The sequence below is a fragment of the Astyanax mexicanus genome, chromosome 11 (genome assembly GCF_023375975.1).
Source record: "Astyanax mexicanus isolate ESR-SI-001 chromosome 11, AstMex3_surface, whole genome shotgun sequence".
In the NCBI taxonomy this organism is placed as follows: domain Eukaryota; kingdom Metazoa; phylum Chordata; class Actinopteri; order Characiformes; family Acestrorhamphidae; genus Astyanax; species Astyanax mexicanus.
The window spans coordinates 12,035,955-12,051,645 of NC_064418.1; the positions used below are offsets into that span (position 1 = coordinate 12,035,955).

Consider the following 15,691-nt stretch of genomic DNA (forward strand, 5'->3'; position numbering starts at 1 on the left):
GCGGAAAATACAGGTGCACCACTGACTGATTAAAACCCTGACAACAGTCAACAGTCAGCCGTCCAATACTTTTTTAGCCACCCTGTTTAGAAACCAAGGCACCATAGTCAGAACACACATGTCGTTTAAAAGGAATGACAACTGGCACGCTGATTGGTTTATTTTCTGTTACGCCTAAAACACACCTATGATTAATTAAGTGAATTAGTTCTTAGCCTTTTGCGCGCTTCGAGCAAAACAAGACGTATTTTTTGTGACCTTATGAAACTATAGATTATTAAAATACTGCCATTTCTGTTTTTTTGGTCCTATCTAATTGTTTACAAATTCCCACCTACTGGCTGGGTCTCTGACTATTAAACAATGCTATCGATGCTGAAAAAGTGAAGGCCAATATTTTTGTTGCCTCCAAGTTTAATAAAGCCAGCCAGCCACAGTTGTCCAACAGCTCAACATGCTTGGAGGAGATCATTAACTTCAATGCTATTATATCAGCTAACAGACCCCTGTGCTGTCTAGACAGACACACCAGTTTACCCTTAAAGCTGCACTCTGTATCATTTCTACCTTAAAAAAATACTACATTATGATGCTCCACTGACTAACAGAAAGATTAGCATTGTTATCATACTATTCAAAATGCCTGATGATGCTATTGATACTATTTAGGCTCAGAATGCCAGACTTTTTATTTTCATGTGACATTTCAATATCTCTCAGCTTGTCCAGAAATGCAGGTGTAAAGTGTGTCCTTTAGGAGTGTCTCAATGAGTACACAAGACTGTCAGTGTTCATTTAACAGTTGTAATGTTGCTGTGTAATTATAATATCATACATTTAACAATGTAAAAAACACTTATCTCCATTTTTGTGGATTTTTAGTGTACGACAAAATTTGAACAACCAAACTGTCCCTCACACTGTGCTGTAATTTCTTGATGAACGGACTAATAGAAACTCCTTATAATTACCTAAAAATAACCTCTTTTTACATTGATTTCCATTGAAAGTTTACAAGGTTTTTTCTCTCTCCTGTAAAGTTGCTGTTTTGGAGATAAGTGTTTTTTACTGGACAGCGACGATATCTAGTATATCTAGTAGAATGTGAGGTTAAATGTTATAGTTGTTGTTTTACTCCTTCGCTGAGGTATGCTTCATAAACATCAGACACATCTGTGTTCAGTTTCCTACAGGTATTTCTGGAGTACTGGAAGGACTCTTACATAACCCTTGTACGTACCCAGGTGTCTCAACCAAAAAAAAATGTTTTTTCAGTGAATAAATGTTCCATCCAGCCCACCTTTCCTTGAACCTCCCCACTCTGGCACAGATTTAGATCAATAAAGGCAAGGATGTCCAGGTTTAGAAACGCTGGGCTTAGTCACCACCCATTCTTAACAAAAGAAATCCTTAAAATCCACTTGAACAGTTTTTGTTTTGATATTTAGCAGTGTTTTCTTATTTCTGAATAATTTTCAGTTCATGTCTGAACACAGAACACAATTTAAGTCCAGATTTTTTAGCCACTGATTGTTTGTAGAGATCGAAAGATAAGAAAAGCCTTGGGGAGACAGAATCGTTGAGGTTTCCTCTTGGTGAAATGTAGCTTAGAGTGTTCATGTTGTTATATAAGTACAGTATGATCCTCATTGTAAGGGTGGAGTTGTAAAAGACACCAAAAATAAAACTTAAACTTTCTGTTAGGATTTTTCTCAAAAACAAATGAAAGAAAATTCTTAACCACTGGCAACAAAAAGGAATATACCCCTGAAAGTGAAAATGGCAAATTGTGCCTTGCAGAGGAAGCTAAAGGTAAAGAATATCTCTACCACTAAACTCTATTGAGCATCCTCAAACAGAAGGTGGAGGAGCACACAGTCTCTAATATCCACCAGCTCCATAATGTCCTCATGAAGGAGTGAAAGAGTATTCCACTGGCAACCTGTGAAGCTCTAAAGAACCAAGAACCAAAAACAAAGAATCCAATCTAGTGAGTCACCAGTGTAGTCTGTATTATTAATGAGTCATACCTTCTAATTTTCAGTACTCTCAGGTGTACTCTGTATATATTAAGTTTTATTTTTACAGGTTATTTATTTGCTTTTATGTGACTGTTGTCATTTAATTTAATTCTGTTGATTAAAGCCCCACTAGGTAGAATTTCCTTGGTTTCTTATCTTTTTAAAGAAGTAAAATTACAGCTTGAAACTCACTGCAGGTGTCGCTCCATTGAGGTGTAATAGGAGGAATAGCGGTGCTCTCGTGTCTGTGCCGGAGCTCCTCTGAGCTCAAACCAGACTCTGTAAGTTTTACGAGGCGGCCAACGCTCGCGAGAACTGCGACCTGCTTTCCGACCTTTAGTTCTAACGAAACATTTATTACACACTGCAACTGTAGGGGGAGCCCACAGGCACAAAATCTCAATCCTACCTAGTGGATCTTTAATTCTGATGGTGTGGTTTTTGAAATGCATCAATGCAAATGTTTATGAAATCTTGAAGGTCCATGTGGAAATGAAGTCTGTACACAGCCCACATATTTAAGCTAAGAGTGAGGATATCCTTTTTTGTTACATTAATTGTTTACACATTACATAACATTTCAAATCTGTAGAATGTTTGTCTTAAAATATATAAGCATCAAAATCATTTTTATGCTCTAATGCACTGATGAGTAATAGAGAGTACTGCATCTCTTCTCCTGGGCTTGAAATCCTGTTAACTGTAGCTTTGGTGAAGTGTGCAGGACAGTACTCACTAAAACTGTGTTACATTGCATAACCATATTTGCACTGTAATAAGTTAACAGCAAACAAGTCCAATAAATGATTGTGAAAATACAGTAGTTCAATGTGGAGAATGATAACACAGCATTTATACAGTAATATACTGTAACTGGACTGTATTATAGCCTTCATAGTGTTCAAGTTTAGTCATAAATCAATACATTGTAAAAGTGTTATTGTTCTTTGCACTAACCACATGCACTTTAAATGTTTGGGGTCTTTAGTTGCCAGTGAAGCACTGTTAAATTCCACTCTAAATTAACAGCAGTATACTGGCAGCAGAGACACTGCAAAGTTACTGTATTGCCATTTTTTAGCCAGCGTGAAGTTACTTTCACTTACAGTCTACAACACTGTAACCAGGGTACCATTAAATAAAGTATAACTGAATACCCAATTGAAAGGGGCCCTGGTCACTTAGGTGTGGGGGACACTCCCATTATGCAAATATGCAATAGGAAAGATTCTAAGACAGGTTAGATGTTTTCAGTTGTCTCAGTTCAATTTAAGAAATATTTACCTTCATATAGAGCCAACATATGCAGCTGAAATTTAGCGCGATTAAAAGGACACAGCTGATGTATCCTTTGCGACCATCAGTTACACACAATTTACAGCACACTTCCAATGCGATGTCATTTTGATTTTTAAAAATTATTTATGAAATATTTTTGTAAAAAAAATGAAAACGCTCACATATTTTGCACCTCTGTATCAGTGTATCATGTTCACAAGTGACATTACTACAAAGCAAAGCTACAGGAGACTAAGGAGACTTCATAGGAGAGGTCTACTGAGGAGCTGTCCTCAATCCAGATATTGGAATTCTGCTATTCTGCTACAAGATCTAAAATTCTCATCAAGCTGCCAGCGTTCGGAGGGAGCAAAAAATTAGCCCTGCTCCCTCCGGGTGGGTAGATGGCGCTCTTTCCCCACATCACTCCTAGGGTAATGCCCACAGCACAGGGCGTCTGTGAGCTGGTGTACCGAAACCAAGGCGCTGCGCTTTCCTCCAAGAGCGCTGGCTGCTCGGCAATGCTGCATCAGCAGCAGCTCGAAAAGAAGCGGTGGCTGACTTTACATGTATCAGAGGAAGCATGTGTTAGTCTTCACCCTCCTGGTGTGTTGGGGCATTACTAGTGATAGGGGGAGTCCTTGGGTGGTTGGGTAATCGGCCATGTAAATTGGGGAGAAAATGGAAAAAATTAGAAATAAAAAAATTAAATAAGATCTAAAATTGTGCTATCTTGCACTAAGCTAGACTAACTACAGCAACAGATCCTTCTTTACGACCTGTAAGTTGAAGTAATTTGAAGTAAAACCTTCGTTCCATTACTGGTGCACCTTATGTAAGTACTGACCACTGAATATTGGCAACTGAACACCACAAAACCTACCTGATGGAGGTAGGAGATGGTTTTGGAAATGTTCTGACCCCTTACAGTTACTGACCCAGGTACTGACCAGTCTAGACATCACAGTTTGGCTGTAATCAAATTAAACTGCGATTCTTATGCATGCCTTCTTAATGCTTTTTCCTGCTTCCAACACACCAACACATTATTCAAGAACTGACTGTTTAATTTTTGAAGTTATGTGGGATGCATTTGATTATGAATTAAACCTAAAGTGTACTCATACCAGCTATAAAAATCAGCTGAACTTGTCTAAACTGAATGTGAGTTGAATGGAAATGTAATCACTTGATTTACATGCTGTGCAACTGAATGTGTCATTATATTTGAACAGTGGCTAATAAGGCTAACGACTTGGCTTTTAAGGCTTTATGTATAATAACAGCTTATTACCAAGTCAGCTAAAGTGCATATATAATAATCCCCTTAATACTGTACGTATTAAGAACCGTAGTTCTTGACTCGCTGAACAGCAGAACTTGTTAGGAACTTGTTGTTGGGAACTTGTTGCTTTGATTGTGAGCTGCTGATGGTGGCCTTGTCTTATTAAATGAACCAGATCCTGAAGGGATTTCACCTGTCAGTTTGTGGCATTAATTAGTTTTTGTCCCCCGTAAACATTTTAGACGAACAAGCCGTGGCAGAGGAATGCATTAACTTGACGTTGTGGAGTACCTTTTAACAAGGTGGCAACTGCCTGCTTTGGGGCTGTCCGTGATGGGGCTAAATGAACTATGTGAAATGTTTAATTAGTTTCTCCTTAAAGGGAAAGCGAATCTGGGCTTCTGAGAAATTGGAAGCTGCTTCTAGAAGAGATGAAATATAGGAGGAGATGTTTCTTCAGCAAAACACTGACATCTGAGCAAAATGCTGATTGAATTTCGATCTGATACGCAACAGTAATGGAAACCATAATAGAGGTCTCAAATCAAGCACAGAGCAATCATACTCTGAGAACAACGACTCAGCGCCTCCAAGAGAAGGAATGGCCTCCGCTTCATACTCACCCCATCCAATCAGAGTGAAGCCCCACAGGTACTTAGTGTCTGACAGGAAGGCCATGAAGATAAGGCTGTGCAGGTACAATCCCTCCACCAAGATCCAGTAGTAGTTTGTTGCCAGAAAGTAGATGAAGAGCAGGACCGTCACCTTACAACCCATCTAGAAATAAAAGAGGAGCATCAATTACATATACCTGTATATTTATACAAATGTAAATAGATTGAAATACACTGCCAGGCCCCCCCAAAAAAGTCGCCCCCTGGATTTAAAGCAGCTCTAGGTAGGATTTTCTTGATTTTTGATCTTTTTAAAGAAGTAAAATTACAGCTTGAATCTCACTGCAGCGCTCAATTGAGGTGTAATAGGAGGAATAGCGATGCTCTCGTGTCTGTGCCGGGCTCCTCGGAGCTCAAACAAGACTGTGTAAGTTTTCCGAGGCGGCCGCAACCAACGCTCGCGAGAACTGCGACCTGCTTTCCGACCTTTAGCTCTAACTGTTCTACAAGGACTACTGGTTCATTCTTTACAAACTAACATACAGACACTCTGGCAGAAGCTGGAAAGAGACCGAATATGTCTGTGAAAGCCAGAAAACGATAAAGAGAAACTAATCCACCTGAAACATTTATTACACTCTGCAACTGTAGGGGGAGCCCACGAGCACAAAATCTCAATCCTACCTAGTGGAGCTTTAAATAAGTAAATGATGTGGGGTTGAGGCTGCAGAGGGTCAGGTCTAGGTTCAGCAACTGTATGTGCTGAAAGAGTGAGGTCAGCTGACTACCTGAATATACTGAATATAGACCAGGTTATTCCATCAACATTCAATCAATTTTTTCTTCCCTGATGATATGGGCATATTTCAAGATGACAATACCAGGATTCATGGGCTGGAATTGTGAAAGAGTTCAGGGTTCAGGGAGCATGAGATCATCATTTTCACACATGGATTGAGAGAGTTCACCACAGAGTCCAGATCTTAACCTCACTGAGAATCTTTGGGATGTGCTGAATGGAGAAGGCTTTGTGCAGTGGTCAGACTCTATCATCATCAATGCTGCTGCAAGATCTTGGTGAAAAATTGCAAAAATGCAACACTGGATTGTGTCACAATAAATCTTGTGACATTGCAGAAGCTTATCGAAACAAGGCCACAGTAAATGCGTGGCTCAGTCAAAGCTAAAGATGATCCAGTGAAATATTAGAGTATTTGCCTTTTCTTTTGTGGCGTTTTAGTTTTTTTTTGGCCAGGCAGTGTAGGACATAACCATCAAAGCTAAAGGCATTCCAGCAAAAAAAAAATGAGTTTGTGACCTTTTTTTTTTTTTGGTGGCGACTTTTTTTTTTAGCCAGGCAGTGCATATGCTCAGACCTTCTGTTCAGGGGCCATAAGAGCACCAGCTCAGTTACACAGTCACAGTCAGAGGTGGAAAAAGTACTGAAAAAATTGTTATTGAGTAAAAGTATGCCATTGACATCACCAAAATACATTCTAAGCACGTGTCAACAGTCAGGCGTTAATTGGTATCTTGGCAGTGAATTGTCCACAGGCATGTTCCCAACGCCAATACACCTCCACTTTTCATGCACACATGGACACACAGCAGCTCACAAACCCATTGTGAAGGCTAGTTTGCAGCTATGCAAACATTTACAGCCACAATAAACAGAATACTAAATAAAATCTAGGTAATTGTTATTTTACTTAAATGTTCACACTGTGAACAAGCAGGTCAGTTTCCTTTTGCTGAGAAGTGTAGGACACATCCATGTAGCTGTGTTGATGATATAGCAATTCGCCAAAGTCAGAGCACACCTGGCTCTTAAAGGGAATGGCAAGTGACATACTCACACGTTACGCCCAAAAGAAACCCATGATTAATTAAGAGAGATAATTAGTAAATGCCTTTTGTGCATTTTGAGCCATGCAAGGTGTACTTTTCCCGTCGTTATGATAGCAAAGACACACTGACACGCCCTAAAACAAGCTGCATGTGCACGGTTGACTGCTTGCTTAAATATAGCTAAAATAGGGCCCTTTTGATCCTTAGGAATTTTTTTCACTAATTCTTTTTTTATGTTTTTCCTCCATGCATCTACTGTATGCATTCATAATTGATTGGCTGCAGAAAATTGTTGAAATACATTCACAGCAAACCAATCACATGTTTTCTGTCATGACACAACAAAATCTATGCAATGGGATACAATAATAATCCTTACTAAATGTACAGTATGGTTTCACTGATCAATAAATCAAACTATTAAGCAAATAACAAGCAAAGGTCACAGATCTTTATAAGAACAATGTTTCTGTGTTCTAAAACACAGAAGATAGTGGAAGAGAGTGTAACCAGGATTGCTCTTATGTTCTCCAACCAGAATTCCCTCACTCATTCAGAGTCTCTTAGAGTTTCTCCCTACATCGTAATGCAGATGGCATGGTCTGATCTAGAGAGAGCTGATTCTAAAATCTGCTTCTGCCCAAAAAGTTTAAAAACTAAAGAAGAATAATTACTTTAACCATGTGTGACTGACCAGCTCACTTAATTCATTTACTGCAGGGCACAGCCAGAGACAACGACCAGAGAGACACCCTGTAACTGAATAATTGAGGGAAGATGACAACCTGTCATTACATTTAATCTAAAAACGGCTATCAGCTACAAATATGCTCTTTAATGAAGCAATTAGTGGATGGCTTTGACAGCTCAATCCCAAAGTGACTCCATGTGGCACACATCACACATTAAAAGGTTTTGGGAGAATGTTTTTCCACTTAATAAGCAGATTAAAAGAAATATAATGAAATAAAAGCTAAAAATGAGCCTTCCTTAATGGCCTCTTCTCTGAAATTAACACCTGAATGATTTCATAAAGACAAAGGCAGGATATCAATTATAAAGAAATTACTTTTTGAGCATTTTCCCGCACAGAATGTTCTACCACTGTGAACTGTCTTAACTGTCTTAATTTAGCTTCCAGCGCAACAGGAAGAAAAACAATTTGATTGTATCTACCAGAAGGTATCTGTCAACATTTATAATAAATAATAATGATCCTTATTCTTCCCAAGCATATGAGCTTATTATTTAGACTATTAAACAATGATTTGTAGGACATGGACATGTCATATTGGTAAAAACTCAATGGCTTTGCCACTGTCAAAACGTCACAACTTTCAACCCCAAATCTAGCTTAGGCTACAGGTCATTGATGACTGGATATAAAGACCAGAATTAATGGTTCTGTCAATCATACAACCACCACCATGTTTCACTGCTGCTGCTGATGTAGTTTTGTATTACTGTTGAATGAAAAGGCTTGAGGGTCATCAAATCAATTCAAATCACATCACATTTTTTTTTATCTATTTATTGTAATTAGCACTTTACTACCTTACAATCCTTTTGGTTTGTAATGCCATCTATCTCTTACACTTTCAAACACTCGCTTAATCTAAGTGTGTTTTCACACCTGTAGTTTGTTTCTTTGGTCCGAATCAGTTGATGAGTTTATTTACTCAGGTTTTCCCCCTCGGTTTGGTTTGTTTTCATACAGGCAAAAACCTGAATGCACCAAAATGCACCGAAATGTACCAAAATGCACTACCGCTTTTAAACTGTATTTTTAATAGCTAGCATGGCGTCAAAGTAGTTGCTGTAAGTGAAGTTACATGGACGTGAGCAGCGAATGTGGTACAGCGTTTGTTCATAGCTTTGGTAATCATCTGTGTAATAAATCATGTTAAACTGCACCTGAACAGCCGTTTAGCTCAAATATGAGGAGTGTATTTGATAGTCAGTTCAGATCAAGACTGGATCATGTTCTCACCACAAATGGACCGCTCTGGAGTTTGTCTGGAATCGGACCAAGACCACCTCCTCTTGCGGGTTGTTTTGATCCGCTTCTGAACGCGTTTACTGATTTTACACTTGCCCAAATGAACTGCACCAAAGTTAAAAACGAACCAGTTTTTTTTTTCACCAAACCAAATAGTGCTGGTGTGAAAGCGCCCTAAGTTTCAGTACGAAATGCAGTTTCTTAGATCTTCTCCTGGGTTCTTTTGCGACTTCCTGTTGCCATTTCGAATGCACTTTGTTAGCTCAGCCCCTTTAAGAATGCTATAATCATGAAACATCAGTCAGAATCTGTATATATCTACTGAAAGGTCATGTAACTTGATTCTGGACTAAATGTTTTATGGAATTCAGCCTGTGATTATGTTTATCCGTAATAACACAAAGTACAGGAGGCGGCACCTGCTGAAAGAGATTTCAGCTCTGCAAATAGCCGGTGACATTTTCATAACCGATATGGTTCTGTAATTGCTTACTTCCAGTTTGTCTGTCATTACCCAAATCTAATAAAAAAAGCTTCTTTTTTTTATCAGCGCAGTAAGTGCTGAAGATGTGAGAGAAGTTGCCCTCCCTCAGCAAGACATTTCATGTCTCACTTTCAGCTCAGGAAGGTTTTTGGAATCCACGCACCTTTCTAAGAAGTGCAATCACACTTACAGCAGCTACCGTTGGTGTGAAATTATTAACAGAAAAATGTATCATCCAATTTCTTTGTAACACACAAACCAGGCTGATGTGTGATGGTTTCATATCACAGCGGCATTATTGGAGCCAGATTTGTCAATACAGATTGAAAAACTAGACAAGGTGCAAGGTTCTACCCATTTTCATATCATCAAATATCAAATCGTAAAAATTATAAAAAAAAAAAATAAAGCCATTTCCAGTAGGAATAATGTACAATGCATCACTGACATCATTTTAAACTGTCAGCTACTGACCCCTGACCCACCCATCTGCATGTCACCACTTTCAGAGGCACACTGCTGCTGCTGTAGCTCAGCTAAACAGCTCTCCCTTCTGCCCTGCCCCTAAACCCATACATCACCCATCACTAGCATTTTTCAAATTTGAGCTGAGGGTGAAGTCAGATAAAATCAGGGGGTTTAGTTACTCTTTAAAGTTGATGTTATTGAAACATGTTAACATGTTGTGTTCAATAAAAACATGCAAACATATATGTTTTTTTGTGTGGTATTAGTTTAAGCAGACTGTGTTTGTCTATTGTTGTGACATAGATGAAGATCAGAACACATTTAATGACCAATTTATGCAGAAACCCAAGTAATCCCAAAGGATTCACATACATTTTCTTGCAACTGTATCTATCTTTAACTTTGTGCTTTTCAGAAATTAGGTCATCAGTTTCCCGCTTAGCTACTATACACAGTGACACTTATTTGGATCAGTAGTGACCAAACGTTTGTATGTCACTGTAAATGCAATTCAGAGCACAACACAGCACGTTACGCAATCGATAATGTAGAAAAACAAACGTACGAAAAAAACAACTCATAGAGCACTCCACAGTATGATCACCAGCACTGACTGGAAGTGACTTAAATTGAACACTGTGTGACCATTTCACCTCATTGATTTCACCGGCTGTGAGCACAGCACTGCTGTAATATCTGTAATCAGTTCGGCGAGATTCAATTCCATGCCTGGATGATAGTTAGGAAACTTTTATCACATGCAGGCATGTTTCTCTCTTTACCATGCTGTCATGTCAGAGTGCACGTCCATCTATAAATAGTTGCTGGAATTATAACGCAGATAGCCACGTCGCCATGACAGGCTTTAATTGAATTTGAGTTTGATATGTGGAAATGAAACTGGTACATATTATAATAATAAAGCTTTTCTCCGACTGAGACGGATGTAGGGCTGATAGCAAAAGGGCTGCAATGTGTGCTGCGTTTCTGTGGCTTCTACACGAGCTCTACATTCATGGAAAAAAAATAAAGATTTGTTATGAACTCAGTATTTTCTTCCACTGTAGAACATCTAAGTTTAGAGCCAATCACTGTTCACATCACTGGAAAGGTTCTGTTTAAGTGAGGCTTAAGGGAGGGAGGTTCAACAGGACTGGCAGCCAAGCCTGTATACAGGAAGCCTATATATTTATCCTAATTATCCACAACATTTGGTTAATTGGTAGACCTTTAAATGTAAAGCCATTGTGTTGCATATTTAATTGGCACAAATGCTAATTATTCTAAATTAAGTCAATTGAAAGGTAAGTAAGCACTATATTGGTGGTCAAGAGTGTGTGTGTGGGCGGGGTGTTCATCTGTTTTGCTTTCCGGAATGCCACAATGATTCTGAGTTATGTTACAGTGAATAAATAAATAAAATAAAAGGAATCATTTGTTTAACATTGCTTTTTTTATTTATTTCAACATAAATATTATGGAAATAATATCCTATTTTCATCCCAATTTAGCCACCCCAATTGTCCCACCCATTCCGCTGCTAGTCAGCTGTATATCCCCCATCACTAGTGATGTCACAACACAAGGCGGGTGAGGACTAGCACAATGCCTCCTTTGATAACTGTGAAGTCAGCCACCGCCTCTTATGGAACTGCTGCTGATGCAGCATTGCGCATTCGAAGGAAAGCACAGCGTCTCGGTTCGGTTCATATACATCAGCTCACAGATGCCTTGTGCTGATCGACATCACCCTAGGAGTGATGAGGGAAAAGAGCACCATCTACCCACCCAGAGAGAGCAAGGCCAATTGTGCACTCTAATGGCAAGCTGCATGACCGGGATTCAAACGTTTTTTTTTTTTTTTGTTTGTTTCACAAATCATTCCTAAGCAGTAAACAAAATCATTACATAATTGGGAATAAAATGCTGGGATGCTGCCATGCTTGATTCCATTGTGCAGATTTGTATTTTTCTAAAGCTGTCATAGAAGCTAAGCTGCTGTTTGATTGGCCGATAAATGTGTTTTCTGATTGAAAAAAGGTCTCAATTTGCATTACATGCATAAATACACAATAAATAAGAAAACACATCATGTCCATTGCAGTGGACACAGGTTGTATAAGGGTTAAAATAAAGTAGTCCTTCAAATGACCTAGATTTGATGAATCATGCTTGATATGACCAGAGAGGGATGTGAACCAATGGGGTTAAAAAGAGCTCATTTAATTGCAGCTTAACTTCCAAATGTCACTTTCTGGGAAAAAAAGTGAAAGCCATCACACCTGAATCTACTCAAATTGAGTTTAATGACGTAAAGCTTGACCTAAGGCTGATGACTTCAATTATGTTAGCTTTTTTTTATAATGGCTCATATCAGTCATTCATTCCTGTTAACCCTAAAAAACAGACAGCACTTGAAAATTTAACATGCAACACATTCCAGTTCCCTGCTGGGAAAGAAAGGTCAACCAGTCGAGAGAAAAACTACAGTATTTTAATCAAATAAAAATGCGACATGTAAAAGTATTCCATCCCTCTGAACTCTAAAATCCCTTGATAAAATCCAGTGCAATCAGTTGTCGTCAGAAGCCACTTATCTAATAAGCTGATAGAGTCCAGCTGTGTGTAATTTAGTCTTAGTATAAATACACCTGTTCTGTGAAGGCCTCAGTTGTTGGTTTGTTAGAGAACACTATTGAACAAACAGCATCACGAAGAGACCAAGGAATAAACCAGACAGATTAGAGATATAGTTGTGGAGAGGAAGTTTAAAGCAAGGTTTGGTTATAAAAACAAATCCCAAGCTTACAGCATCTCAAGGAGCACTGTTCATTTAATCATCCAAAAAAATTCAACAACCTACCAAACCACACAAACTGACAGAATGAGTAAAGACAGCACTGGTCAGAGAAGCAGCCTAGAGGCTCATGGTCACTCTGGAGGAGCTGCAGAAATCCACAGCTCAGGTGGAAGAATCTGTCCACAGGACAACAACAAGCCATGAACTCCACAAATCTGGCCTTTATGGTAGAGTGGCAGGAAGAAAACCATTGTTGAAAGAAAGACATAAGAAATTTCCATTTGCAATTTGCCACAACCCATGTAGAGAACACAGATGAGGCCAACGCTGAACTTTCTGGCCTAAATGCAAAGCACTATTTGTGGCAGAAAAGTAACACTGCTTATCACCTTGAACACACCATCCCCACTGTGAAACATGGCGGTGGCAGCATCATGCTGTGTTTTTTTCTCTTTAGTAGATACAGATAATCTGATCAGAGTTGATGGGAAGTTTGATGGAGTTAAATTATTTCAGGGCAATCCTTGAAAAAGAAAACCTGTTGGAGGCTGCAAACGACCTGAGACTGGGAAGGAGATTGACCTTCCAGCAAGACGATGACCCTAAAAATACAGCCAGAGCTACTGTGAAATGGTTATGATGAAAGAATATATTCATGTGTTAGATTGACCCAGTCAAAGTCCTGACCTAAATTCCACTGAACATCTGTGGCAAGACATGATAAATGCTGTTCTCAGATGCTCTCCATTCAACCTGGCTAAGTTTGAGCTATTTTGTAAAGAAGAATGGGAAAAAATCTCGAGGTCTCTAGTCTCTAGATGTGCAAAGCTGGTTGAGACATACCCCAAAAGAAAGAATACTAAGTATCAATATCACACTATTGAGATTTTCATTTTATTAAAATTTTGAAAATGCTACTTTGTGTTGGTGTGTGTACCATCTCAATACAATACATTTAATTTTGTGGCTGTAAGGTGACAACATGGTATGAATGAATGACTTTTGCAAGCCACTGTATAAAAATAATACAGTATGTGGCAGCTTTGTTTTTCTCTTGTAAAGCAAGCCTTCAGGTTGTCCACTGTCGCACAACCTAATGGAACTAAATAATGCAACGTTCTACTGCTGACTCTTGTTAACGTGCGGCAACACACTCAGACCAGGAAGTTCTGGCCTAAAAACAGAAGTAGAATAAAATACAGGGTATAGGAAAGTATACTCTGTCAAACTTGACATTCTAATGAGCAAAACTCAAAAAATATATACAAGTGTCAAAACAGCACAGCTATAATGACAGGAGTTGTGAGTTGTGACATTTTAATTATTGTAGGAAAGACAAGTTAATGCAGGTACTGACAGAAATGACGTAACTATGGCTTGAGCAGTGATGTATAGAATTCCTCTGACTTTGCCTACAGCTAATCTGAACCTTGAGTCTGTCAGTGTGTTGAGGAACTGAATTCATGGCGAATTGATGTGAGATTCGAGGTTATAAAAGCATTCCTTAGAGAGAGCAAGGCAATAAAATAAAGAACCAGCCTGAACACTTAAGGTCAGTAAAACCTGTTTAAAATAAGGCTGCCTACATAGGCACTTTTTATAACACATTTACAAGCATAGAATAATGTGTTTGTAAAGCAATACTACTTTGAATACCTATCCCTCCATCATGGACACCAGCATTGTGGATGACCCCACCCATCCCTCACACAGACTCTTTGCACTGATGCTGTCTGGCAGAAGATACTGGAGCATCCAAGCCTCCATCACCAGACCCTGCAACAGCTTCTTCTCTCAGGCAATCAGACTCCTCAATTCCTTAGAGAGGGAACTGAAGCACTTTATGTTGTCTATATATTGTACTGTTTGTTCCATGTTTCCCAGCATGACATACAGTAAGATGTTTTATGAAATCAAATGATATTAACAGTGTATCAACATAAAATATGTAAGCATTAAATGTTACAGTAAATCTGTATTTTAAGGAAGACAAATGAAGGGATTATTAAGTTAAATAAAGCCTGAATTATACATTTATACATTATTTATTCACTTCGCATTACACTCTATTTAGTCTGATCTCTATTATTGCACAATTGGGGGTCTGTTATGTGGAAATCACTATTAATTAGTGTATTAAATGTTACATTAGCTATTAAGTACTTTGTTGTTCTAATTATCGAGTATGATTATTACCTAAATGTGTATATGATTAGTGTGTAATCACTAATTTGAGACAAAAAAAATATCAAAAGAATCATATTGTGTCTCCCATTTACTGGATTTAAATTATAATGTCAATGTGACAAGAATGCATTTAGTAATTATCCAGGTGGTATTATAGAAATTATAGAAATACTATTATAGAAATTGCTAATTATTATTGGCCCCTAAAACCACCCACAAATCTTATTCTAAATGTCTAATTAATGCTTTATTGAGCAGGCAACAATACCATCAAAAGCTCTTAATTTGCGTTTCTTAAATAATTGATTAATATCATGTTGTTAGTTACATTAAATGTATGTATTAAATGCTTGCAAATATAGGTCTTTAACATCCACCAGAGGATTTAGAATGATCCTCAACAAAAGATATCTACATTACTATCTAGAAGATCTCATCACCTTTACAGAGCCCTCAATGTTTTTTTTCGTCTGAAGTAAGATGGCTAATTAGGTCCCAAATTAGGTCCCAAATATGGTGGGCCTTACAAAATAAAATTGCGTGAATAGAACCAGCCAGAATAGAACCAGCTGATTACCTTAGCTTTGAACCCAGAGAGGGCTTTGTTGCTTTTCTTGTAGTTTAATTCAGAAAAAAATCCCTGTGAGAACTTAATCTGGCCTTGAGATTCACCTCTAACCTCAAAAGGTCTGTTGTGTGGATTTCCA

General features: G+C 38.4%; 1 protein-coding gene across 1 annotated transcript in view; it reads right to left on the minus strand.

Annotated features, from left to right (window-relative positions):
• pth2ra (parathyroid hormone 2 receptor a) overlaps positions 1-15,691 on the minus strand; it is a 102,591-nt gene that overhangs the window by 31,143 nt on the left and 55,757 nt on the right. Inside the window, exon 7 of the mRNA XM_022680483.2 lies at positions 5,208-5,361. Coding sequence (XP_022536204.1) covers positions 5,208-5,361 — 154 coding nt within the window. The remainder of the gene's footprint in view (positions 1-5,207; positions 5,362-15,691) is intronic.